Source organism: Gigantopelta aegis, chromosome 8, assembly GCF_016097555.1.
Source record: "Gigantopelta aegis isolate Gae_Host chromosome 8, Gae_host_genome, whole genome shotgun sequence".
NCBI lineage: Eukaryota > Metazoa > Mollusca > Gastropoda > Neomphalida > Peltospiridae > Gigantopelta > Gigantopelta aegis.
In genome coordinates, this window is record NC_054706.1 from 46,962,049 (window position 1) to 46,989,298 (window position 27,250).

General features: G+C 40.1%; 1 protein-coding gene across 2 annotated transcripts in view; it reads right to left on the minus strand.

Moving 5' to 3' along the window:
• Positions 1-25,672, minus strand: part of LOC121378240 — a 118,526-nt gene extending 92,854 nt beyond the window's left edge. For both annotated transcript variants that reach the window (XM_041506319.1, XM_041506320.1), the window contains exon 1: positions 25,504-25,672. In XM_041506319.1, the coding sequence (XP_041362253.1) occupies positions 25,504-25,626 (123 nt within the window). In that variant the 5' untranslated portion in view covers positions 25,627-25,672. The remainder of the gene's footprint in view (positions 1-25,503) is intronic.
• Between the last annotated feature and the right edge of the window lie 1,578 nt (positions 25,673-27,250).

The following is a 27,250-nucleotide window of genomic DNA, read 5'->3' on the forward strand; positions in this document are numbered from 1 at the left end:
TTCATCGTACAAAACCCCACCAAAATGGTCTGCATATCGTGAGTTAAGTAAAAGTTAAGTAAAAGAAGTTACACGACATAAATGGCAGGGCACAATTTCACAAAACATGGTAATATCACTATTTTCTGCGATGTTCATTAATGCGGAATTTCGAAACTGATTTTTTTACACCACAATTTACTATTCTGCGTAAAGATATTGAACACAAATATAACTAAAAAAACGGCCTGGATATCTCAGAATGGTTTTGTCGTTGAAAGCACCCAAATATTTCATTCGAGTTCTGAGATATGGATTTTTAAAGTTTAATCGCTAAAAATAATTCTCTTTTTTTTTTGCACCAAAATGGCCGTTGCCATGGTAACCGTTGAGAAACGTTTGAATAAATGTTATAAACATATCAACATTTGCACTGGTCATAATTTTCACTTTTTGAAACAAAAAAACAACAACATTTAGTTGAACATCCCCTTTTTTAAAGGTAAATTTAAAAAAACGTGATTTTATTCCAAAAACATATATTTCACCCCAAAAAGGTATAAAGCTATCACATGGGAATGTCCATCATACTGAAAAAATGTGTCCAAGGCGATGTTCTTTCAAAAAAAAAAAAAAAAAAAAAAAAAAAAAAAAGAAGAAGTGATTTTGGGGGTATTGGCCTACAAGGACTACAAGGGATCTTTTATATGCACTTCGCACAGACAGAACAGCACATACCACGGCCTTTGCTATACCACGAGTGACCAAGCCAGACGTGCTTGAATCTTCAGTGGATATAAGCTCATATTAAATGGTTGACTGATTGGTGCATACTCCCTGGAGAATTTGATGCTGGGCTTAGAACTCATTTACGAAGTTGATGTGGGTGGGATTTTTTGTGTGGGTTTGTTGTTTATTTATTTATGTGTGTGTGTGTGTATGTGTGTGTGTGTGTGTGTGTGTGTGTGTGTGTGTGTGTGTGTGTGTGTGTGTGTGCGTGTTGGGTTTTTTTTATAGTTGTTTGTTTGTAATTTACACTGTTGGTTTTTTTTATTTGTAATATTTTATTTGTTTATTTTGTGTTTGTTTGTTTTTTATTTTTTGTTTGTGTGGGTTTTTTGTGTGTGGGTGGGGGTTTTTCCAAGGGGGATGTAAAGCGTATAAAAGAATGAAATAAAGAAAGAAAGAAAGAAAGAAAAAAAGAAGAAAAAGAAAAAAAAACTCGCATTGTTTGACATGGAAATACCGCAATTGTCGGGATATTCAACTAACAATAAAACACCTTTTTTTGGAGCTTGTTCCCATGTGAACTGTTTTCTGCGCGTTATGCATATGCATACACACCACGAACGCTTACTCATTAAATAGATAAATCAGTAACACAATTGTTTGCGACATGCCATTTTGAAAACAAATAGATTCTGAGCTATGTACCATAGCTGCATTTATTGGTAATAGAAATATATCGTGAAATACGTCCTGTGAGCCATATCATGACGTTTCCATGGCAGCAGAACCAAGTCTTGTTCATTTAATTCGACCTCGTTTGTCCTCAAGCAACAGAGAAAAATGTAACTGTCAGGAAGTTTGTTCCCTGGACAATAAAACAAAGCTTGGATAATAAATAAAGACATATTCTCGCAAACAATTATAAATCAATCAAGACTTCCTCTCCCTCACTTTCTCCCTCCCTCCCCCCCCCCTCTCTCTCCCTCCCTCTCCCCCTCGTCCCCCCTCTCTCTCTCTCTCTCTCCCTCTCTCTCTCCCTCCCTCCCTCCACCCTCGTCCCCCCCTCTCTCTCTCTCTCTCTCTTTCTCTCTCTCGCTCTCGCTCTCTCTCTTCGTCCCTCCCTCCCCCTCTCTCTCGTCCTCTCTCCCTCTCCTCCCCTCTCCCTCTCTCTCTCCTCTCTCTCCTCTCTCTCTCCCTCACCTCTCTCTCTCTCTCTCTCTCTCTCTCCTCTCCTCTCTCTCTCTCTCTCTCTCTCTCTCTCTCTCTCTCTCTCTCTCTCTCTCTCTTCCTCTCTCTCACGCACACACGCACGCGCGTGTGTGTGTCTTTCATGTCAGTAAAAATGTAATAATAATAAATGGACATTTTAATAATTTAAGAAATTATAGTGTTACCGATTATTGAGGGCTACCACATTTTAAAAACGGGTAGCCCGTCAGACTATCGCCGTAAAATATTACGGTCAATGCCTGGGAAGTAAACTTGCCGGTGTTCGTCTACAGCGAAAAACGTTAACGTTCGCATACCAATTCAAAGTCTGTTTAGGATCATGAATTCCAGATTGTCTAGTATTAATGTGTTCAACATTAATCGCGAAATAATACTAATGTGCAACAGTTAAATGTTATTATCAAATATTGCAAGAAACTTCATTTAGAAAGAGGGAAAACTGTAATTTCGGCGATCAGTAAGTACAATAAAAGAACCACAATAGTACGTCTCTGGCCGACCTTCTAGTTTCTGAACTCTGTGTCTGGATCTGACGGTGTAAAATGTAGCTGGTTTCCTCTCTAAGACTATATATCAAAATTACATAATGTTTGACATCCAATAGCCGATGATTAAAATTCAATGTGCTCTAGTGGTGTCGTTAAACAAAACAAACTTTATACGTAACAAGATCTCATGTCAAGGCTGAAAACTCCCAGAATGGTGTAATAAATATAGTAATATACTCCGTACCATTTATTATCAAATTTATATCTTGATCGAAATCAAGTTCATTTGTCACAGCCTTTGTTCTCGGGGGCGAGGCGTAGCCCAGTGGTACAGCGCTCGCTTGATGCGCGGTCGGTTTGGGATCGATCCCCGTCAGTGGGCCCATTGCGCTATTTCTCGCTCCAGCCAGTACACCACGACTGGTACATCAAAGGCCGTGGTATGTGCTATCCTGTCTATGGGATGGTGCATATAAAAGATCCCTTGCTGCTAATCGAAAAGAGTAACCCATGAAGTGGCGACAGCGGGTTCCCTCTCTCAATATCTGTGTGGTCCTTAACCATATGTCTGACGCCATATAACCGTAAATAAAATGTCTTGAGTGCGTCGTTAAATAAAACATTTCCTTCCTTCTTTGTCTTTGTTCTCAATACATGCATAATAAAACCAACCCGGGGGTAATAAAAATGCTAATAAATAATGTTCGTTTTGTGCACTCTAGCAAGTGGCACAACTTTCATTTATGTTATCAATGATGTAAATTTGATATATATCTAATGATACCTGTTAGATTAAATATGTTATTTATTACCTATAGACAAATTATTAAACTGTCTTCATTATTTGTGAGTGTCATATCGTCGCTATTCTTTCGAAACTAGGTTAATTAGTCCATAGGGTCATATGTAGATCTATTAGTGAAGTTATTTTCATGCTTATATCCAATTAAAATACACCTGTAATGTCAGTGTATTGTCTCAACGCTCCATTATTTTTTCAGAAATGGGGCGATGATTCCATAACGGTCCATTACTAAGAGTATTATATATATATATATATATATATATAGATAGATAGATACAGATCTATAGGTAGCTAGACATAAAGTAATTATCTATTGGTGTATTTTAAGTAGAAGAATATCCTCGAAACTCTCCATTCCTACAAAATAATGGGACTCCATTGTTTTTCAGAAATGGAGAGTTACTCGGACATTCCCCTATACTTAAGGGTCAGTCACGCTGTCCTAGACACACACACATCAGCTATCAGGGCGGTCTGTCCAGAACAGTGGATTAGCTGTTAGTTGTCAGTTGTTTAGTAAGAGAAAAGTCTGTGGAGTAGCCCATTGAGTCGTTAAATTCCCTCTGGGTAGGAGCCGGTACTGGGATGCGAACGCAGTACTTACCAACCTTATGTCTGATTGCTTAATCACTACATCACCGAGGCCGGTATGGGGTCATAATTATGTAGATAATATATTAGGGAGGTTTAAATTTATTGTGTAGGCTACTTGTACCTCTATTAAGTATAAAGTGGCAATTTAATTTAATGAGCGGATCAAGAGGGTGTGTGCCCTACCACACTTTATTTCAACAGCCCCAAAACACAGATGGATTGAACTGGCAGTAAAATAGTTAGTGCCGATTGATTATAATAAAGATGAATTATCCAAAGTGAGCTGTGATATGACGTTATAAGAAGAAAGGAAGGAAATGTTTTATTGACGCACTCAACACATTACGGATATATGGCGTCGGACGTTAAGGACCACACACAAATATTGAGAGGAAACCCTCTGTCGCCACTTCATGGGCTACTCTTTTCGATTAGCCGCAAGGGATCTTTTATAAGCACCATCCTACTGACAGGATAACACATACCACGGCCTTTGATATACCAGTCGTAGTGCACTGGCTGGAGCGAGAAATAGCCCAATGGGCCCACCGACGGGGATCGATCCCAGACCGACCACGCATCAAGCGATCGTTTTACCACTACCCATAATGTTATAAATACAGATTGTCGATCTGGCAATGCACGTATAGAGAAGTAATTAATCTCCGAGAAAAAAAAATGAATTGTTTAACAACACCACTAGAGCATACTGATTTATTAATCATCTGCTACTGGATGTCAAGTTTGACATATAGTCTTAGAGAGGAAACCCGTTATATTTTTCCATTAGTAGCAAAGAATCTTTTGTATACACAATCCCACAGACAGGATAGCACATACCGCGGCCTTTGATATACCAGTCGTGTTGCTCATTTAACCACTGGGCTACGTCCCACCTCTAATATCAGAGAAAAGACAAAATCTCGTATTTTATGCTGTTCCAGTTATTTAATTTAAAACCTCGAATATCGACAGTGTATGCTTACACTGACAAATGCATCGTACATCAGTGTTCAAATGTCCAACCAAAGTGAAAGAAACAGATCACGAGTAGGCCTAATTTGTTAAATACAATTATAAGTTACCTGAGAATAATATAAATTTCAATAAAACAAGCTCAAAACGCTTTATTCATTTGTAGGTTTTGTTTGTACCACTGGACTTAGTATTAGGTGTACACAAGGGGGGGGGGGGGGAGAGGACCCCCCTAAATTTTGCAATAGTTATAATTTTATTATATATTAATTTTCTTTCTTTTTTTACGACCCCCCTCCAAACCTCCCCTAAAGTTCCGTTGGCATTCTACCTCATGTCACTGGGGCCCCCCTAAATGGATTTTCTGGATCCGCCACTGCTCATAATCGAATAATATAACGTCACAGTAGCCCATATTAAATCTGTGTAGCACGTGTGCATTGTGATAATAATAAACGGAACTATCTGAACCATAATTTTCAGTACATAACTCCGTAGACACGACGTTCTTGTGCGTGTATACGTTTATTTCAGTTTTACATTCCGGGGTGTATTTTAGGAAACTCCAGCCTTTGAAATGAGTAGCTCGTAAGAGCGTCGAGAATATTTAAGTACCTGTTAATTGGCGAGGGAACTATAAGCAAACGATGGCTCTATTTACTCTAACAAGTCAGTCAGCGACGCAGAAGAGAAACCCAAACAAGTCCGTCACTAGCGTACTTTAGAAGATCGTAAATCCACCAAAACTATGGCGCATTTCTATACTTGATAACCCACAGTGTGAAATGATTTTTGTGCACCGACCGTAACACGATTGATCTCAGGATCTATCCCCTTTGGACTTAGAAAAGTCCCTAAAAAATTAAAAAATCAGGCATTTGTATACTTCATCCCACATAGGCCTACAACGATTTGTGACGCTAACATCATCAACTTTAAGATTACTTAATGCTCGTCACCCACCCACCAACCCCTTCCCCACACCAGGACCGGAAAAAATTTATAGAAGCTTAAAGAAAATTATATTCATAACTACTCAATTGCCCCCCCCCCCCCCCCCCCCCCCCCCCCCCCGCCTAAACAAAAATTCCTAGCTTCGGTGTTTGACACGCACACAAACACACACTTCCTGTGACTATAACAAACCTTGAGAAACATTATTGGATTTCCTGTTTGATTTTTTTTCTTTGTTAATAAACTAGATAAAACTAATCAGTTAAAGAACAACATGGTCACGACTGGCTGCGTTTGACTTTTGGAAACGTCACGTAAAACTCTTGACAAACACACACCCTCCTTACCCTATGAGGTTTTCTAAAGCAGTTCGCTATTCCTCAGCACGTCCTAGAGCGTAGAACACTCAAACAACAATTGTTCAACGGTATGTTATGTGACAAAGGAAGGTGTTGTGTGGGGTTTTTTTTCTTTAAAACAAATTAAAACCAGCAATGCCTACCGGTACATATTTCATAAATCAAACATGTGGGACAGGTGGATGGATAGAAGGGGTATATGCATTATACATCTTTGTTGGCATTAGGCGGTCTGAAGGAATCTCGTTCTAGTGATTAAAATTAGTCTCACTCTACTAATGTTTAATAGTCCAACTGCTGTTAAAAATGGTCAGTATTTAACTTCCCCAAATGCATTAAAAGATTATTTAAGTTTTCTCTGTGCTCTGGTTGTGGGAACTGTATAATGCAGAATGAATTGTGCTATCGGGTTTTTAAAAAAAAAAAAAAACCCACACACCTGCAGGCATCTACTTACGTTGATTTACGAAGCCTATGTTAACATTTCTTACTGCTACATAGTGACGTAATTTGACTGACTTCCGGTACCTGTTCTGGGTCGGCCATGTGCGAGCGTTAGGTCCAAAACACACCGGGGCTGGGGCTGGGGTTGGATCCGGTGAGAAGGGTACCAGGTGTGGGTTTTTAAAGAAAATAAAACCCGGCATTGAATCAAGTGTGACAAAACACACTGCGTCTGTTCTGGCGCGAACTGCAGATCTGGCAGCAGACGATATTGAACAGATTCAGATCCAGACCCCGCTTCTGTGTCTTCGGGCCTTGATGTGAAGAACCTGCTGTATAGTGTTTAGTGTGTGGATGTGTGGTGGGAGTCTGAACTTGGAACATCTTTGCAGATGGAAGTGTATATTTATTCATTAACTTTTTTTTCCTTTAGTAGCTAGTCTTAAAGTTCTGTTTTGTTGCTCGTAGGTGATAGAGCGGTGCAGTATTTAATCGTCTTGATTATGAAAAGCAAATTAACTTTCAAGATTCTTGGGAACAAATATTTTTTATTTTTTATTTTTTAAATATTAAAAATTGTAGCAGTAGTAGTAGTGGTTGTTCTTGTAGCAGTAGTGATAACATAACAAAACATAAAATAAAATAATACAACATAGCATAACATGATATGGCATGGCATGGCATGACATAACATAACATAACATAACATTAACATAACATAACAATAAAACAGCGCAACGCAACGCAACGCAATGAAACGTCACGTCACGTCACGCCACGTCACGTAAAGGTAATGCAACATAACATAACATAACACAACATAACACAACATAAAATACCATAACATGCCATAACATAACATAAATAAATTAATAATGGGATGAATTAAATTATTCGTTTATTTATCTAGTAACTTTTATAAGAATGTAATAACAAATTTGCCCATAAACAATGTTTGTTTACTGCCTGAAACGAAAGTGCTTATGTTAAAATAGACCTCTTGTGGCAAAAAATAAACATCGTTTTCCTTTGATTAGGCAAGCCAATATAGAATTTCGTGTATTAGATTTGTGGGCAAATTGCGTGCTTGTAGTTTTCTTTTAACTACAAGAGACGTTTAATGATTCGTGGCATGGAAAACGATATGTTTACATATATTTAAAGCATTCTGGAAATTAAGACAACCGCATCGGGCTTCTTGTCTGAATCTGTCTCTTGACCCATTACGGAGTTATATTCGAGATAAACCTGAAAGGTTAATTAGTTTGAAAGCGTGGTGTAAGTGTGAATAAACAAGAGCTAAGTTGGGGATGTTTCCAATATTGAAACAGACAGACTAGTTATTATTTCGTAAACTAACTGTTAAACAGTTGTCGATTCTTTTGGCGTGGTTGATTCCCCCTTAATTGGTTATTTCTCGTCCTTATAAGTAGTACTAAACCAAATAACTTCCGGCTGGGTCAAAGTTCGAGATGCACTTTTGACAGAGAAGTTAACACTACAAGTTCTGTGATTGGTGATACATGTAAATGTGAGTGTATTGGTTGTTAACAAAAAAAAAATTCATCTGGACAAAAAATGTATGCAATTTTATTTCATCTAGTACCACTGTGTCAAGTAGCCTTGTGCTTGAAACATGTATGTGGTACATGTATTAAAAAAAAAAGTACTCAAATTTTGTGCGGCCCTATGGTAGTCATAAACTCTACCCGTTATCACTGAAATGAGCAGCTTCACCCCATTTTTTCTTATTCACATTAATTATTTTCTTTCAATTAGGTTGGTCTCTGTAGCTTTTATATAACCCATTGGTTTGGAGTTACTTGTTATTTTTAGTACTAACTGATATCAACTGTGCAAATGTATAGTTCTCTTTTAAAAAAAACCTGCACAACACTTGTGATTGAAATTTAAAGTTTGATGCTTAAAATACTTATATCTGGACTGTCAACACAACAGCAACACACGACACTGTATTGATGGGATAATTTGGCGCGCGCCGCATTTATTAAGTACGCCACAAGTATTAAAACGAAAAATCCATTATAGTTAGTCTTCAGAATGTTTGATGACAATTCAGAATTCTTCAACTGACCACAAACAGAAGCATTTTACTCGTCTCTAAATAATATAATTTCAAAATTTGAAGTTGTTGAATGCTGGACAAGTTTGTAGTTGATTGTACATGCAGACATGATTTGACATAAGATATTGCTGTTTCAAACAAGAAATTCAGTTTTAGAAAAACCAAAGAGTGTGGTTTGACGACTAAGTACCTTTAAACCACAAATGGGGACGGGATCTAACACAGTCGGTAGAGCGCTCACCGTAGATGTTTGGGTCATAAGATCGAACCCCCGCGATAGACACATTATCTGATCGTGTTTTTACCCCCTCCCAACCAGTGCCTTACGATAGGTATATATATATATATATATATATATACATATATATATATATATATATATATATATATATATATATATATATATATATATATATATATCAAAGTCCGTGGTGTGTACTGTCCTGTCTATGTAACATGTTTGACATTCAATAGCGGATAATTAATAACCAATGTGCTCTGGTGGTATCTCTAACCAAAACCTTTAACTTTAAATCATTATATTCATGTTGTATGTGATTCATAGCCAATTGCTATGTCTGGACTTCCTCTCTAGTGCGTCATTAAAAACTATCGCTGTTGTAGCCTACATATTTTGTTACAGAAAGAAACTGCACATTGTTATGGTAATTGGGAATGTAAAGTATAGGTTACGTTTTTCTATTGGCCACAAGGGATGCTTCAAACACCAACGTTCAAAGGAGCAGTAGAAGTAGAAGCATATTAGACGTAGCCTAGTGGTAGAACGCTTGCCCGAGGTCTGACGAACTGAGCAATCGAAATCTGGATCCTACTCGCAGGGAAATAGCGCATAAAGGATTATAGCCTCAAGTTCAGCCAGCAAACGTTTCGCTAGCGTTCGCTACCTATTTGATTGGTTCCCGAAGTGGTAGTTCGGTTTAATATGTAGCATAAAAAACAAAACAAAAACAGTCCAGCAAATGTTAGTACTTTCGAGGCTATCGTCTATCGTAGATTTCTTCTATCAATCTCTCAATTTCATTCATTCATTCATTCATTCATTCATTTCTTTTTTTGTCTTTCTTTCTTTCTTTCCTTTGTTTAATTCCAAACTAATGTATCTGCTTTACCCCCAAAATAAACAAAACCAAAATATTATATTATGATGATAAAAACAGTGAGATATGTTTCCCAGAATGTCACGTATGCTGGACAGTTCATTAACCCAACAGCTGTTCCCTATATTAGCACGATACAAAACACATCTTTCTCGCACGAGGTGTCGTTTGTAGAAGTGCATCGCTATAAAAACACGTATGTCACCCCAAGGGATTCATATGCATGGTCAAAATGTATCAATACTTTTGGAACTAACTTGAATCGTTTTCTCTCTCCAAATAAAAAACACCCCAACAACTGAGTAGTAACGCATTCTAGGAACATTCCTGTTAATTCATGCTTTTGTTCATTCGTTCGTTGAAGGGTTCAGTCGATCGGTTCACAGTGCACGCATCCACACATCTACCCATCCATCTGTCTGTCACTATTAGTAATCTTTCTACGACTTCGGCTACAACAACAACAACAACAACAACTACTACTACTACTACTACCACCACCACCACCACCATCATCGCCGCAACCGCCACTACTACTACTACTACTACTACTTCCACTTCTGCTGCTGCTGCTGCTACTACTACTACTAGTACCACTACTACAACTATCACCGCCACCGCTACTACTACTACTACTACTACTACTCACCACCACCACCACTACTACTACGACTAAAACTACTACTACTACTACTACTACCACCACTACTACTACTGTTAATACTACCACCACCACCATTACTACTACCACCACCGCCACCACTACTGCTACTACTACAACTACTACTATTAATACTTCTACTGCTACTAGTACTACTACTACTACTACTGCTACTACTACTACTACTACTGCTACTAATATTACTACTACTACTATTACTACTACTACTACTACGACTACTACTACTATTACTACTACTACTACTTCTACTAATATTACTACTACTACTATTTCTACTACTACTACTACTACTACTACTACTACTTCTACTAATATTACTACTACTACTACTACTACTACTACTACGACGACTACTACTACTACTACTACTACTTCTACTAATATTACTACTACCACTATGAAAATTCGATGGTGAAATTCTATGGCAGTTGACATAAAATTCCTGAAATGCTACAAGAAACACTACATTTTTGTCTCAAACTTTTTTTTGTTGGAAATCTCAAAATCTGAAACTGATTACTTTACCAGCAAAAACAGGTCCCAGCAGATGTAACATTTCAAGACTATTGCATGTCGTTCAAATTGAAAACATTTCAAAACACTTATCGTAGTATGTAGCGTAAAAAAAAAAAAAAAAAAAAACCCAGTCCAACATATGTTAACGACTTACGCCTGGCTCTTTGCTGGTAAAAGTACTTTCGAGGCTATCGTCTATCGTAGATTTCTTCTGTCAATCTCTCTCTCTCTCTCTCTCTCTCTCTCTCTCTCTCTCTCTCTCTCTCTCTCTCTCTCTCTCTCTCTCATGATGTGATATCTGGGTAGACTGGGTGTTGGTGGAGGAAAGTTAAAGTTTGTTTTGTTTTACGATACTACTAGAGCACATTGGTTTATTAATCATCGGCTATTGAATGTCAAACATTTGGTTAGAGAGGAAAAACGATACATTTTGTACATTGGATGGATGGATGGAATTGTTTAACGTGCACATTCAGAGCAAGCTGTTGTAGCGCACACCTGTCCTGGGCACAGGTGCCGGCCTAGGCCGGCTCCTCCGTCCAGGGCAGGAAAAGGGTGGGGTGGGGTGGGTAGGAGGAGGGACCGCCTGCACTGACAGGTGCAAGGGAGCACCAGCAGTCCGACCGTAGCCGGTATCAGGCGGAGGGTGGTATGGTGCTATGGAATTGGAATGTCTCGTAGGATTAAGCCAAAGACCGGCCTCGGTGGCGTCGTGATTAGGCCATCGGTCTACAGGCTGGTAGGTACTGGGTTCGGATCCCAGTCGAGGCATGAGATTTTTAATCCAGATACCGACTCCAAACCCTGAGTGAGTGCTCCGCAAGGCTCAATGGGTAGGTGTAAACCACTTGCACCGATGAGTGATCCATAACTGTTTCAACAAAGGCCATGGTTTGTGCTATCCTGCCTGGTTTGTGCTATAGCCGATGATAAGATAAAAAATCAATGTGCTCAAGTGGCGTCGTTAAATAAAACAAACTTGACTGTTAACGACACCCCAGCATTTTATCTAATCAGATATCGCTGGGTGTAAGACATGGACGGCTGGAAGAAGAATGGAACGAAGGAAAGAAAGAAAGAAATGTTTTATTTAACGACGCACTCAACACATTTTATTTACGATTATATGGCGTCAGACATATGGTTAAGGATCACACAGATTTTGAGAGGAAACCCGCTGTCGCCACTACATGGGCTACTCTTCCGATTAGCAGCAAGGGATCTTTTATTTGTGCTTCCCACAGGCAGGATAGCACAAACCATGGCCTTTGTTGAACAAGTTATGGATCACTGGTCGGTGCAAGTGGTTTACACCTACCCATTGAGCTTTGCGGAGCACTCACTCAAGGTTTGGAGTCGGTATCTGGATTAAAAATCCCATGCCTCGACTGGGATCCGAACCCAGTACCTACCAGCCTGTAGACCGATGGCCTGCCGCGACGCCACCGAGTCCGGTGGAACGAAGGAAGAAAAGTTAATGTTTTATTTAACGACGCACGCAGCACATGTTAATATTACGGTTTATAAAAACGTCGGACATATGGTTAAAGACCATACAGACAATGGGAGAGAAAACCTCTGCCATGGGTTATACTTTTCGATTAAAGCAGCAAGGGTGTGTTATATGCAGCATCCGACACACCCATTCTCCTTGGCTTATTAAAAAAAAGAAGTAAAGTTTGTTTTATTTAACGACGCCACTAGAGCACATTGATTTTTTTTATCTTATCATCGGCTATTGGACGTCAAACATATGGTAATTTTGACACTGTTTTTAGAGGAAACCCGTTGTCGCCACATAGGCTACTCTTTTTACGACAGGCAGCAAGGGATCTTTTATTTGCGCTTCCCACAGGCAGGATAGCACAAACCATGGCCTTTGTTGAACCAGTGGTTTACACCTACCCATTGAGCCTTGCGGAGCACTCACTCAGGGTTTGGAGTCGGTATCTGGATTCAAAATCCCATGCCTCGATTGGGATCCGAACCCTGTACTTACCAGCCTGTAGACCGATGGCCTAGCCACGACGCCACCGAGGCCCGTAAAACATAGTCGCTAACAGATTCTTTCTTTTGATACATCAGTAGAAGACAGCTGGTTGTAAACCCCATTGGGCTTATTGGGGAGTGTGTGTGTGTGCGTGTGTGTGTGTGGTGTGTGTGGTGTGAGGTGTGTGTGTGGTGTGTGTGGGGGGAGTGGGAGGGGTGGTGATCTTAACTCTTCACACCCCACAGCCCAACTCTTCATTTATTTCAATGGTCTAAAACCTAAGCCCACCAAATGTCAAAGAAGACGTATAGATGTCGATATACATATATTTAGCCGCTGTAATGGTTAGGAGCAAACCGCGAAGTTTGCCATGATGCGCTGTTTGACATTTGCAATTGTTCTGTATTGTTAAGTTCACAAATATCGATTATCGGCGTACGTGTCTGTGCTGTGCAAACCGGCTATATTGTAAATTATGACGGTAGCGGTTACATCCCCCCTCTCTGCCCCCCCCCCCCCCCCCCCACCCCACACACACACACACACAGAATACCACCAGAACGACTAGCTTCATCTCCTGGAAGCAATGACATTCAGTTCCGGTAATTATTCCGTGTTATTATGTAACTAGATATGGGACAAACAAGCGGCCCAATTACATTACCATCGATTGTTCGGTATCGTTTAGAAATATATAGATTATCTCACCAACGTTTAAAGGACAAGACGTAAAGTGCATGATTAAGTACGTTTCCTTGCTTAGGTTATAATATTATATCGGCGTTCATATTTCTAACGTCTTTCTGATTGTGCTAATCACTCTAGTAACTCAAATTGGATTTTTACCTCCCGATGATTTCGTATAGCAAGGAAGTTGATGAGTTTCCAAATATACCGATCTTGTGATCAGAAAGGAAACAGTAATAAAACCAAAGTGAGCGTAAAGGGTATTATGATGGTTAGTGTTTCATTCGAAGTTGCCAAGGGGCGGGACGTAGCCCAGTAGTAAAGCGCTCGCTCGATGCGCGGTCGATTTGGGATCGATCCCCGTCAGTATTGATTATCGGCGGTGTGTTTGAGAGAAATATTGGGCTATTTCTCGTTCTAGCCAGTGCACCACGACTGGTACATCAAATACCGTGGTATGTGCTATCCTGTCTATGGGATGGTGCATATAAAAGATCCCCTGCTGCTAATCGAAAAGAGTAGCCCATGAAGTGGCGACAGCGGGTTTCCTCTTTCAATAATCTGTGTGGTCCTTAACCATATGTCTGACGCCATATAACCGTAAATAAAATGTGTTGAGTGCGTCGTTAAATAAAACATTTCTTTCCTTCCTTCCTTCGAAGTTGTCACTTGGCGAATAGCGATTGTAGTGACCGATATATATACTACTCAAAAGAATTTAAGGGTCAGACGATATTTTCGACATTATTTTCTGAATGTCAATTATATTAGCTAGACCATAATGTCACGCATGGTATTGTTCCATTTTGACGAAAGTGGGTCTAAGCAACCCATAAATGAATTAAAATCCACTGTCATTGACACTGTCGACTAGTTCTAATGGCGAAAACATGCTTACATTTGCACGTAAATTATGGCGAAAGCGAAAGGTCTGCTAAGTGTCCATAACTTGCTTTTTCACAAAGCGCTTCATTTGCACGCTTTGCACGTGTATTCCATGTTCCCAATGCTGAATTTCCGTATAATTGGAGCTTGCGTTCGTGTACGGTGCACACTCCAAATTCGACAATGGTACGACTTCAACTGACTATCGAAGATCGAGGAAGGGCTATTGCTTGGCTTCAGGATGGCAATACGCAAAGAAATGTTGCTCTGAGACTTGGTGTCAGTCAGAGTGTCGTTGGCCGACTGTGGCAACGGTACCAAGCAACGAATTCTGTTCGAAACCGTCCACGTTCGGGAAGACCCCGAAGCACTACAAATAGAGAGGACCGCTACATCACCAATATTGCTCTACGTCAACGCACAACCACTGCACTCCGATTACGTGACAATCTGCGGACTGCGACTGGAACTCGAGTGTCTGATCAAACCATACGCAATCGTCTGAGAGCCAATAATCTACGCTGCCGTCGCCAGGCTCTTCGACCACCACTCCTACCACGTCACAGAACGGCCAGACGTCACTGGTGCACGCTTCATCTGCGGTGGCAACGTGTTCAGTGGGGTCGAGTGATGTTCACTGATGAGTCCAGGTTTAGTCTCCAGTTCAACGACGGGCGGGTTCGTGTCTACAGACGTCCTGGGGAGCGCTTCGCTGACGTTAACGTTAGACAACGTCACCGGTTCGGTGGTGGCAGCGTCATGGTGTGGGGCGGCATCTCTATCCACCACAGGACACCCTCCCCCCCCCCCCCCTCTATGTGGTGGATGGCAATCTGAATGGAATCCGCTATCTGAATGAGATTATCCGCCCGTTGGTTCTCCAAGGCCTTCAGCAGATTGGCGGCGGGGCAGTTCTGCAGAATGACAATGCCAGACCCCACCGCGCCAGGCTGGTAACGGACTTTCTCAGACAACAAGGTATCGCCAGGATGGATTGACCAGCATATTCGCCTGACTTGGCCCCAATAGAGAACGCCTGGGACGAATTAGGCAGGAGAGTTCGGGATAACCATGCCCCTCCGGCCAACCTTCATGATCTGGGTCAACTTCTTATGGCAGAGTGGCAGGCCATTCCCCAAGAGTTCTTCAGACGTCTGATCAACAGCATGAGGCAACGATGTGTCGAGTGTATTCGCGCCAGGGGTGGATTCACACACTATTAAACGAATGTTCTAATGTGTAAAATCCATGTTTGACAACCTTCAACTTTGACAGCATGTCATGTGACTTTCTTGTATACAGTGACGTTTATTTGTGTTTTTTTGTAAATATGGAACAATAAATAAAAAAATTTTAGGTGTAGTTTACATCATCAATCTAATACACTCTGAAACTTATTTGGTTATAAATTTTTGACCCTTAAATTCTTTTGAGTATATATTATATTATGACATAAAACTGCAATCTGTGCTTCTACAAATATTCAGTGCACCACGACTGATATATCAAAGGCCGTGGTATATGCTATCCTGTCTGTGGGGTGGTGCATATAAAAGATATCTTGCTACTAATGGAAAAATGTAGCAGGTTTCCTCTCTAAGAGTATATTTCAAAATTGCCAAATGTTTGACATCCAATAGCCTATGATTAATAAATCAATGTGCTCCAGTGGTGTCGTTAAACAAAACAATCTTTTTCTACAAATATTACCACTAGCAGAAATACTTTTGTAATAAAAAAAATAATATTCGGAATTTCTAAGAAAGAAAGTGTACACAAGACCCTAATTGTAATCGTTGAAAAGGCTCTGTTAGCCGGAACAGGTTATAATTGTAGCAAAGTGGAGAAAGTATGTTTAATGATTAGTGCAAACTGGTTAGTGACAGAGAAAGTCGGAGTATTGCACATGCATGCATGGCCCACACAAAACCTTGCGAACCTAATACCCACCTGGCTTCAAACCGATGGTTTTTAACCACTGAGAAATGGGAAGGAAAGAATAGGAAAGACGAGGAATAAAAATGTGTTTAACGATCCCACCCCCTCCACCAGCACATTTTTCAACTATGGCTATGTAGTGTCTAACTTGTGTGGTTATTTTTACTCTTGGTCGAGAATGAAAGAGAGAAAATTAACTACTGTAATAAAGATTAATACTGAAAAATCAGCCACGAAACAGAGAGAGAGAGAGAGAGAGAGAGAGAGAGAGAGAGAGAGAGAGAGAGACAGACAGACAGAGACAGAAAGGCAGAGACAGACAGAGAGAGAGAGAGAGAGAGAGAGAGAGAGAGAGGAGAGAGAGAGAGAGAGAGAGAGAGAGAGAGAGAGAGAGAGACAGACAGAGAGACAGAGAGAGAGAGAGAGAGAGAGAGAGAGAGAGAGAGAGAGAGAGAGACAGAGAGAGAGAGAGACAGACAGACAGACAGACAGAGACAGAGGCAGAGAGAGAGAGAGAGAGAGAGAGAGAGAGAGAGAGAGAGAGAGAGTGTGTGTGAGAGAGAGAGAGAGAGAGAGAGAGACAGAGAGAGAGAGAGAGAGAGGAAGAGACACAGACAGATACAGGTTATCGTTATTATGACATTAACCAAAAAACAAGTTGCAACCGTAGAGGTCACTCCTGCCGATTCCTAGTAGTAACAACGGATTTTACATGTACTTTCCAACAGACAGGGACGTACATACGACGGTCACTAATATTATATCTGTCGTAGCTAAAGCTCTGGTTGAGACACACGGGCGAGCTCTCTACCGCAAAAAATCTGCTCTATCGTTTAGACTTGTACCGAAGCGGTCTATATGGTACATACAACAGTTTTGCGCTAGCTGGCGGTTTATCTGATGCATGGATGAAGGGCAAACATTGGGATCATTTGGCGTGGCACTCAAGGTCAATGGGTAGAAAGGAAAGTATGTTTTATTTAACGACGAACTCAACACATTTTAATTGCGGTTACATGGCGCCGGACATATGGTAAAGGACCACACAAGATGAGAGAGGAAACCCGCTGCTGCCACGCAATGGGTTACTATTTCTGATTAGCAGCAAGGGATCTTTTACTTGCAGCATCTTACAGACAGGATGATACATACCACGGCTTTTGTTACACCAGTTGTGGAGCACTAGCTGGAATTAGAAATGTCCAGTTGGTCCACCGATGGGGATCAATCCTAGACCGACTGCTCATCAGGCGAGCGTTTTACCACTGGGCTACGTACCGCCACAAAGAAAGAAAGGAAATTTAAAGGGACATTCCCGAGTTTGCTGCATTGTAAGATGTTTCCGACTAATAAAATAGTTCTACGATTAAACTTACATATTAAACATATTTTCTTGTTTAGAATATCAGTGTCTGTATATTCAATGTATTTCTAGTCGTCTTAATATTTATAAGAAGCCCAAACTGGATTTTGTCTTCAAATAAGTTCGTACGTACGAAAACAAAAAAACTATTTTAGGAAATAAAATGAAATGTAACCTAGTACAAATATTAGAACAATCAAAAACACGTTTAATATACAGCCACAAATATTTTATGCAGAAAAATATATTTGATATGTAATTACAATCGTTAAAAAGTCTGTGTTAGATGATAACATCTTAAAATTTGCAGCAAACTCAGGAATGTCCCTTTAATATTTGTTTAACAACACCCTCAGCACATTCTGATGTCTAACATGATTATTTCGACAGTTGCTCTTTCCTATTGACATGCCAGTACATACCACATCATTTGATGTATCAGTCGTATAGTGTTGGTTGAATTGGGGGTGGGGGGGGGGGATCCTTAGACGTTGATCGATACTGGAACCAACTACACCTGAAGCTAGCAACAGAAGCAGCTGCAGCCGTAGTTGTTGTAGTAGTTATTGTTGTTGGTGTTGTTGTGGTGTTGTCGTAGTGGTTGTGGTAGTAGTAATAATATAAACACTATTATTATTATTATTATTATATTATTATTTCTTATTATACTCCTTATATTATAGGCACAGACACTAGTTTCAACCCGTAAAAATGGACACTAAGTTTAGTTAATTTACAAACCTGTAACTCATTTGGATAACGTTACAAGAGAGTGAAACAAAAGTCTGTGACTTTAAAACGGTGAAATATCCTTAAAATAGACTGAAACTTGACTCCATAACTGTTATTTCTCAGACACACATGCGTTTTAAAAAATATGATTTTTTTTTTTTTTTTATGGTATTAGAAACACCAGGATGACCAGAAACACTTCGGTTCTACGAAAATGGACTCTCTAAACAATAAATGTAAGTAATGTTTGATTTCAGTGACCATAAACGGCTCTAATACTGAAAAATATGACATAGTGTTTAAAAACTAGGCTCTGTCCCTTTAAGTTTTATTCACAAATACAGCTTTGATCAGCTGTGTTTAGTTAACTTAGCGCAAGCACGTTTTGAGACGCGAGACCAAATACAAAAGCAGATAATAGACTCATTAACCCACTACGTTCAGTACATAGTTGTAAAAATCCCGTAGACCATGGAATATAGGCCAGACTCTACCTGAATAACATGTTTTGTCTACTACGATGGAACTAACAACCACACAGTTTACGTCAACCTAAACGCAATTTGTAAACACAAGTCAGAGGGCCACGAAATATAGGACAGATTACGAAAGAGCAGCATTTTTTTCTTGAGACTAACGGACATGTACAGGTGCTAGGTAGGAATCAACATTTGTTGACAGTAGCGGTGAATGCAGAGCCTCGACGCAAGTTTGAACGTAACACCAAAGTTAAAGCAATAAACCTGGGAGTAAATCTTTGTTTTGTCTACGTTTTGAAGTACAAAGGCGAGATTTAGGTAATATTACTTCTTCTTTTTTTCTTTTTTGATGGCGGCAACAGTGGCGACAGGAAAGAAAAGGAAATGTTTTATTTAACGACGCACTCAACACATTTTATTTACAGCTATATGGCGTTTGACATTTGGTTAAGGACCACACAGGTATTAAGAGAGGAAACTCGCTGTCGCCATTTCATGGGCTACTCTTATCGATTAGCAGCTAGGAATTTTTTATATTTATATGCACCATCCCACAGACAGGATAGTACATACAACGGCGGTGGCGACAGTGTTAACTTTCGAATTTAGGTCAACTGTTGAAATTTTGCGTTTTGGTAAATTTTGAACGTAACACCAAAGTTAAAGCAATTATCTGGGAGTAAATCTTAGTCTCGTCTAAGTTTTGAAGTACAGAGGCGAGATTTAGGTGATATAACATTTGTATAGCAGCAAAGGTTTAGTGTCAACTTTCGAATTTAACTCAACGTTGAAGTTTTGCGTTACGGTAAATTTTTCCCAAACGCTTAAGTCCTAGATCAGTAAAACTTGGTTTATAGTTGTTTATTACGTAAATGCAGGTGAAAACATTTAAAAACAAATTAATTGATTTTTTTTTTAATTAAATTGTTTTTAAATTTTGTTTTTGTTTTCTTCAACATGCATTGGAATGAACATTTAAGAATGCAATTGTCAGCGGCATCGAATAAGTTTTTAGTAGGCGAGACATTTAATCCCGCAGAATTATTGTTGATATTTAAAGTTAGACAGTTATCGATCGTCAACGACCTTCATACAACAAACACGTGTGTTACCATATTTCGGTGTGTGTGTGTGTGGTGGGGGTCTTTACCTTTACCCCCCCCCCCCAAAAAAAAAAAACAACAAAAAAAACAAAAAACAAAACAAACTCACAAACACAAACAAACACGTACCCGTTAATGAGGACATCATTGCCTATTTATGATACCACATGGTAATAACACACATTTAAGGACATACGATTGGCTACACCAAGGTGACGACCTGATCGCCACAGCCATCCAATGAAATAGCCACGACCAACACTGATAGCTCTGTGAAGTATAAATTACACTGAAACTTATTGCACTGAAAGTGGTTGCACTGTGACGACTACGTTAACTGCGAGCACAAGCGCCGTAAAAAAAGTTTTCATTTAGGAAAGACGTTTAAATGTCTTACAACGTTGTTTTTGAGGATATGTAAGAAATGGAATGCTACACTTGTGTTCTTGGCTTTAAGCACTGAGAACAGATCAAATATACTATGTCAAAAAAGAAACGCATTGGCGAAATATTCATGGAATTATCACTTTAATATAAAGTGGCATAATTTCGTTATTTATGATCGTATCACAGTCAAATTTGATATGGACTGACGGCAATGGAAGCGTTTTCGTTACCAAACAGCGTCGCACGAGGGCGCTGAAATCAGTACCTTGTGTGGCCACCAGCAGCAACAGTCACTGCGCGACATCTCCTTGGCATAGACTGAATGAGTCTCTGAATCCGGGCACGTGGAATCCTAGCCCATTCTTCCGGCAGTGCATGTGGCAGTTGCGGAAGCGTCTGAGACTCCGGGCCACGCTGACGTACACGTCTGTCCAGTTCGTCCCATAGATGTTCAATGGGGTTGAGATCTGGCGATCTTGATGACCATGGCAGCACATTAATGTTCTCATTCTGTAGGAAATCCATTGTTACATGTGCCGTATGCGGCAGAGTTCTCTCTGTCGATCCAAAATGTGAAGCATGTGACGGCGAAGAATTTCATCCCGGTAGCGTACAGCTGTCAGGTTGCCGTGTACGAACACAAGTTCACTTCTTCCGGTGTATGAGATGGCTTCCCATATCATGACACTCCCTCCACCGAATCTGTCAATTTGGGCGACGCAGTTGTTGGCAAAACATTCATTGCGGCGTCAGTAAACACGTTGTCGTCCATCACGTCGCTGTAGAAGGAAACGTGACTCGTCGCTCAACTATACTCGCCGCCAGTTTCCCCAGGTTCCACCCCTGTACATTCGTGCACTAACGAACACGTAAATGTTGATGTTGACGTCGCAGGACGCGGCCAACATACGGTCTCCTAGCCCGTAAACCAGCTTCTCGAAGTTGGTTACGAATGGTTTGTGCAGACACCCTTCTCAAACCAGGTATGCGTCCAAGAGTGTTAGTTGCTGTGGCAGTTCGGTGACGCAAGTGCAGAACCCGGATGTAGCGATCTTGTGCTGCAGTTGTTATGCGAGGTCTTCCACTTCTGGACCGGTCTTCAGCTGATTGAAACTACTGGTACCTGTTCCAGAGACGTGAAATAGTGCTCTGATGGACGTTCATGTGGCGTGCGACTGCTGACTGCGATTCATCTAACTGGATACCTATTGCAATGTTTCCATTCGGCAGGCCTAGTATTGGCATCTTGTAACTCGTCTACGTCGAAATGGAAATGAGGCATCATTGCGAGGATTCCAGCTTTAAATACCCATCACTACCCCAATCTTTTCCCCGAATTTCACGTGCATTCGCCAAAATCTGACCATTCCACGCCGATTTCCTGCACTTGTCGCACAACGTGCCAGAACATGCGTTAAATTTGTTTTAGGGTGCATTTGGGTATGCTGTCCTATTCCAGGAACATTAACAAATATGGTCAATCAGCAACATTGTACAAAAAACCCCGATATTTTGTCAAAATCAAACACTGTTCTTCTTTCCCTATCACCTATGCGTTTCTTTTTTGACAGAGTATAATTTAAAATTCTTTCAGCAAGAAATCATTCTATGATCTATCTCCAGTTTGGGTTACATTTTTAAAAACTATATTAGCCATTACAAAGTGTTTTAGAGCGGGTCGCTCCTGAAGTGTTTGGTTGTTCAAAAACTAGAGTACACTGGTCAATTGAACATATCATCGGCTACTGGATATCAAAACATTGGTCAATTAAACATATCATCGGCTATTGGATATCAAAACAGTTGATATTCTGACACGTAGTCTTTAGAAGATACCAGCAATTTCATCTTCTAGAAGCTACCCCAGCAAAACATCATATAGCGGTCACTCTTATATGCGTCTTTCCCCACAACAAACATTAGTCGGCACTATTTGACCTTTGATATACCAGCGGTGGCACTGTTTGACCTTTGATATACCAGTCGTGTGGCACTGTTTGACCTTTGATATACCAGTCGTGTGGCACTGTTTGGAGCGGAGAAACCTCCCAGGAAAACAACAACAACAACAACAACAACAAAAACAAAACAAAACAATAAACAAAACAAATGTCCATCGAAAGCGTTTAATCCAACGACCAAATCAACCCAGACGAGTTTAGTATAGCACTTAACTGTCTATGTTGCATTACTGTATGGGGTAACGTTAATGTTTCTCTTTTTCTTCTTCTTTTTTTTAATAGTTTTTTTTGTTTTTTTGTTTGTTTTTTTAAAGAAGAGAAAAACGTGCAGCTTGTGTATGATGTAAACAGACAACAGGTGTTACTGTAGCTGCCACAGTTTCGGTTCGCCTAGCACTCGTGTTGTGTCTGTGGGAGAACCAAAGAGTTACACACGCAAAACATTTACACACCACTAATCAACTCGTCGTGGCGGAAACTAAAACAGAAGAGTTTTGTTTGTCAGAAGCATACCTAGGATATTTTGTTTAATAGGGTGTCCGTAACAATAATACAACGTATACAGATCGGGGCATTGATAAACAAGACTTATTACCTTAATATATAAAGTCAAAATTAATGTATTGATCAAAACAGGAAGCGTGGCTCTTTGTTACTTTGTTATATAGTCGACAGTGTTATTGTTTATTGTATATGTGTATATTTGGACATGTGTGTACTGTGTCACTTAACTCGACGTAGAATGGCGTATGTATTTTCACGTTTGTTTTATTTTGTATATGTGTGTAATATACATAAGGTAAGACTTTAATAAATGGTCTGTCTGTATATCTGTATGCGTGCCTGTTTTTCTGCCTGTTTATAATATACACTCGTCTGTGCGATTTTGGAAGTAGGGATAGGCGTATTATGAACACATACAGGCACACACGCGCGCGCACAACACACAAACACACGCACACACAATACACATACCCACACACAACACGCGCGCGCGCGCGCACACACACATACACACACACACACACATTCTTACATATCGGGATGTAGGGATGTACCCTACACCTTCTATATAGTAAATATCAAGTTACAAGTAAGAAATGCTATATTTTTCTACTTTTCCATTAGTACAGGAGCACTGACCACGAATTTTGATTTTGTGGATACTTATTTTTTATACATAATTACATACCAATCGATTTTTAAAGGTGTAAGACCACTACACCCTCTTCTCTCTCACTAACCACTAACAACAAACCCACTGTCCTGGACAGACAGCCCAGATAGCTGAGGTGAATGCCCAGGACAGCGCGCTTGAACCTTAATTGGATATAAGCACGAAACTTGAAAGTTGAAATGAATGAAAAACACTGGGCGCTGCATATGTACTTTTCTTTTCTTGTTTGACTTCAACTATGGACAAATAATTCTTGTAAGCTAATAATAAACAAAAATAAGATTTTATTTTTTTTCAAATTCTATAAAATATTGGAAACCAGTTTATAATTGTAAAAACTTTAAAAATATTCATGAATTATTTTTTCGCCAAATTTAACATAAGGAAGTATAAACACACCAGCATTGGAGTTACCTTTTTTTTTTCTTTACAAATTCATTCAGTGTATTGTAGCGTTTGGATATAATATGACCATGATGTTTGGATAATAGTTTGAATGCTTATTTAAGTCTTATGGAGGTAAGGTCACAAAACGGGTAGACACACACACAAAGCTGTGAGTCCTGCAATGCTATCATAAATATTTCAAACCTAGGGATGATGACAAAAATTACTATGAGCATCTGTCCCATTCCCCCCCCCCCCCCCCCCCCAGATGGTGCCGACCGACCCCTCTGGCTCATGGGCTATTAATAGCATCACCGAGAAAGACCAATGTAATATTATGCAAGTGTCAGACTACTAACTGCCAGTACAAAGTTGGCCAACTTTCTGCTGTCACGAGTTCTACGACTGTCCAGTTGCTAAGTCTGAGTGCTCTCACAACTGGATTCTCTTTGTATAACTCATTAATTGTTGATTGGGAAATTACAACGCAACCGTCTAGTTGGCCAACTTCGTCGTAACAGTTGACAGTCTGACGCTAGCATTATGGCTCAGGGCGCACCACACACGGTTGAGAGAGAGAGAGAGAGAGAGAGAGAGAGAGAGAGAGAGAGAGAGAGAGAGAGAGAGAGAGAGAGAGAGTAGTGGCCGTACACCCACCTATCGAGTTATTACACTCGATCTGAGTGGAAGCCGGTACTTGAATGCGAACTCAGTACCTACAAGCCTTACGTTCAATAACTTAACCACTACATCGCTGAATCCGTTGAGAACATGTAAGTTTAATGTTATCAGTAAACTCCAAATGGATCAATGTAAAGGTTAGTGGTTTTAGATATATAGAAAAAAAGCGTGTCCTTTACTTGGAAGAAAAAGAAGGAAATGGTTTATTTAACGACACACTCAACACATTTTATTTACGGTTATATGGCGTCGGACATATGGTTAAGGACCACACAGATATTGAGGGAGGAAACCCGCTGTCGCCACTTCATGGGCTACTCTTTTTTTATTAGCAGCAAGGGATCTTTTATATGGACCATCCCATAGACAGGATAACACATACCACGGCCTTTGATGTACCAGTCGTGGTGCACTGGTTGGAGCGAGAAATAACCCAATGGGCCCACTAACGGGGATCGATCCCAAACCGACCGCGCATCAAGCGAGCGCTTTACCACTAGGCTACTTCTCACCCATATAGTACTTAGTGACCATTTGGTTGTCAATAATTGACAATTTGTTACATACAGTGCACTCTAGCCATATTCTCACTAATAAAAACAATATGGCTAGAGAACACTAGAACTAGGGTTTTAATAGTAATAAATAATAAGCTATATCCCGTGCCTGGAATCCTAATGTTGTATACGTTGTGCATTATTGTATATTTATAGTGACAACATTTTGTGTATTATTATATATTTATTTAAAAAAAAAAAAAAAAAAAGTTCTCACCTGAAAACAAGACGTCAGAAAGTTCCTGTAGCCGCCCTCATCGTTCAAATCACTTTGCATTTGGCTGCTTTTGTTTTCACGTTTACATCTTTGGTAACGAAATTTCACAGAAAACAGTTCCATAACATCCTTGATTTCTTGTGACAAAGTACGGACATTAAAAAAGCCTTGTTTAATATGGAAATTCTTGCTCCTTTTGTTTTCCCGTTCCTAAATTGTACTTTCCATAAGACAAGTTATACTATCACAAAATGTCATGAATAAATTCTGTTTTATCTTAATTCAGAACACTTCTGTAAAATCCCTGCTTCCAATCAAATGCAGATTCGTAGAAACATGTATATTATTAACAAATAAATTCAACATCAGATTGCACTGTGTGATACAAATGACGAAAAACAGTCATAAAAAGTGGCATAAAATGAAATTAAATTGTTCCTTTTGGCGTAAAGTGAAAAAAGGGAAAGGAATAAAAAACGAAATGATCTCTGAGAAACGCTGATCCTGAGGCAATGCAATTCTCACATTGTATCTTTACTACCGTCGATTGAAAAACGTACACGCTAGTACTACTATCACGGAAATGTGAGAATGTATTGGCTGCTTTGGAAATCAATAGCTCAAAGTTCAAACCCGAGCGTTCAGGACAGTGTGTTATTAGAACGCTGCGTGATACTGGAGCCATCTACAAACATAGCGCGAAGTAGCAGAGTAAACATTACATCGGAGCGCGCAATTAAACCATTTCTTTGCACGTGGTTTAATAATGCCCTTTCTTTTTAAGTGAAGACCAATAACACTAATTTGTTCAAGATAGGCAGCGGTGCGCTGCGCTAATTGGGTGGGGGATAAAGCAAAAACAATAATGCCAGACCCGATACCACAGACGCTGCGTGTCGGTGAATGCTATCACTGTCAGATTGTGGTCAGTTGTGGCATTAAAAAGTTGCAGTAGGTAATGAATGCTTTATGGTGCTGCCTTCTTTTCTTTCTTTTATTTTATCTCTCTATCTCTCTCAGTATCTGAAGCTTATGGATAATGAACAATGAAAATAAAATACCACTAAATGACCAGTGCAGCTGTTGAGAGCTTAGTACATGATGGAGATGATGATGGTGATCGTGATGATGATGATGACGATGGTCGTGGTGGTGATGACGATGGTGTTGATGATGATGATAATGATAATGATTGTGGTGGTGGTGGTGGTTGTGATGATGATGATGATGATGATGATGATGGTTGTTGTGGTGGTGGAGAGTGACGATGATGATGTTCGTGGTGGTGGTGGTGGTGGTGGTGATGACGACGATGATGATGATGATGATAGTCGTGGTGGTGATGAGCATGGTTGTCGTGGTGGTGATGATCGTGGTGGTGGTGGTTGTGATGATGATGATGATGGTTGTGGTGGTGGAGAGAGTGATGATGATGTTCGTGGTGGTGGTGGTGGTGGTGGTGGTGGTGGTGGTGGTGGTGGTGATGATGATGCTAGTCGTGGTGGTGATGAGCATGGTTGTCGTGGTGGTGGTGATGATCGTGGTGGTGGTGGTGATTGTGATGATGATGATGATGGTTGTGGTGGTGGAGAGAGTGATGATGATGATGATGATAGTCGTGGTGGTGATGAGCATGGTTGTCGTGGTGGTGGTGATGTTCGTGGTGGTGGTGGTTGTGATGATGATGATGATGATGGTTGTGGTGGTGGAGAGAGTGATGATGATGATGATGTTCGTGGTGGTGGTG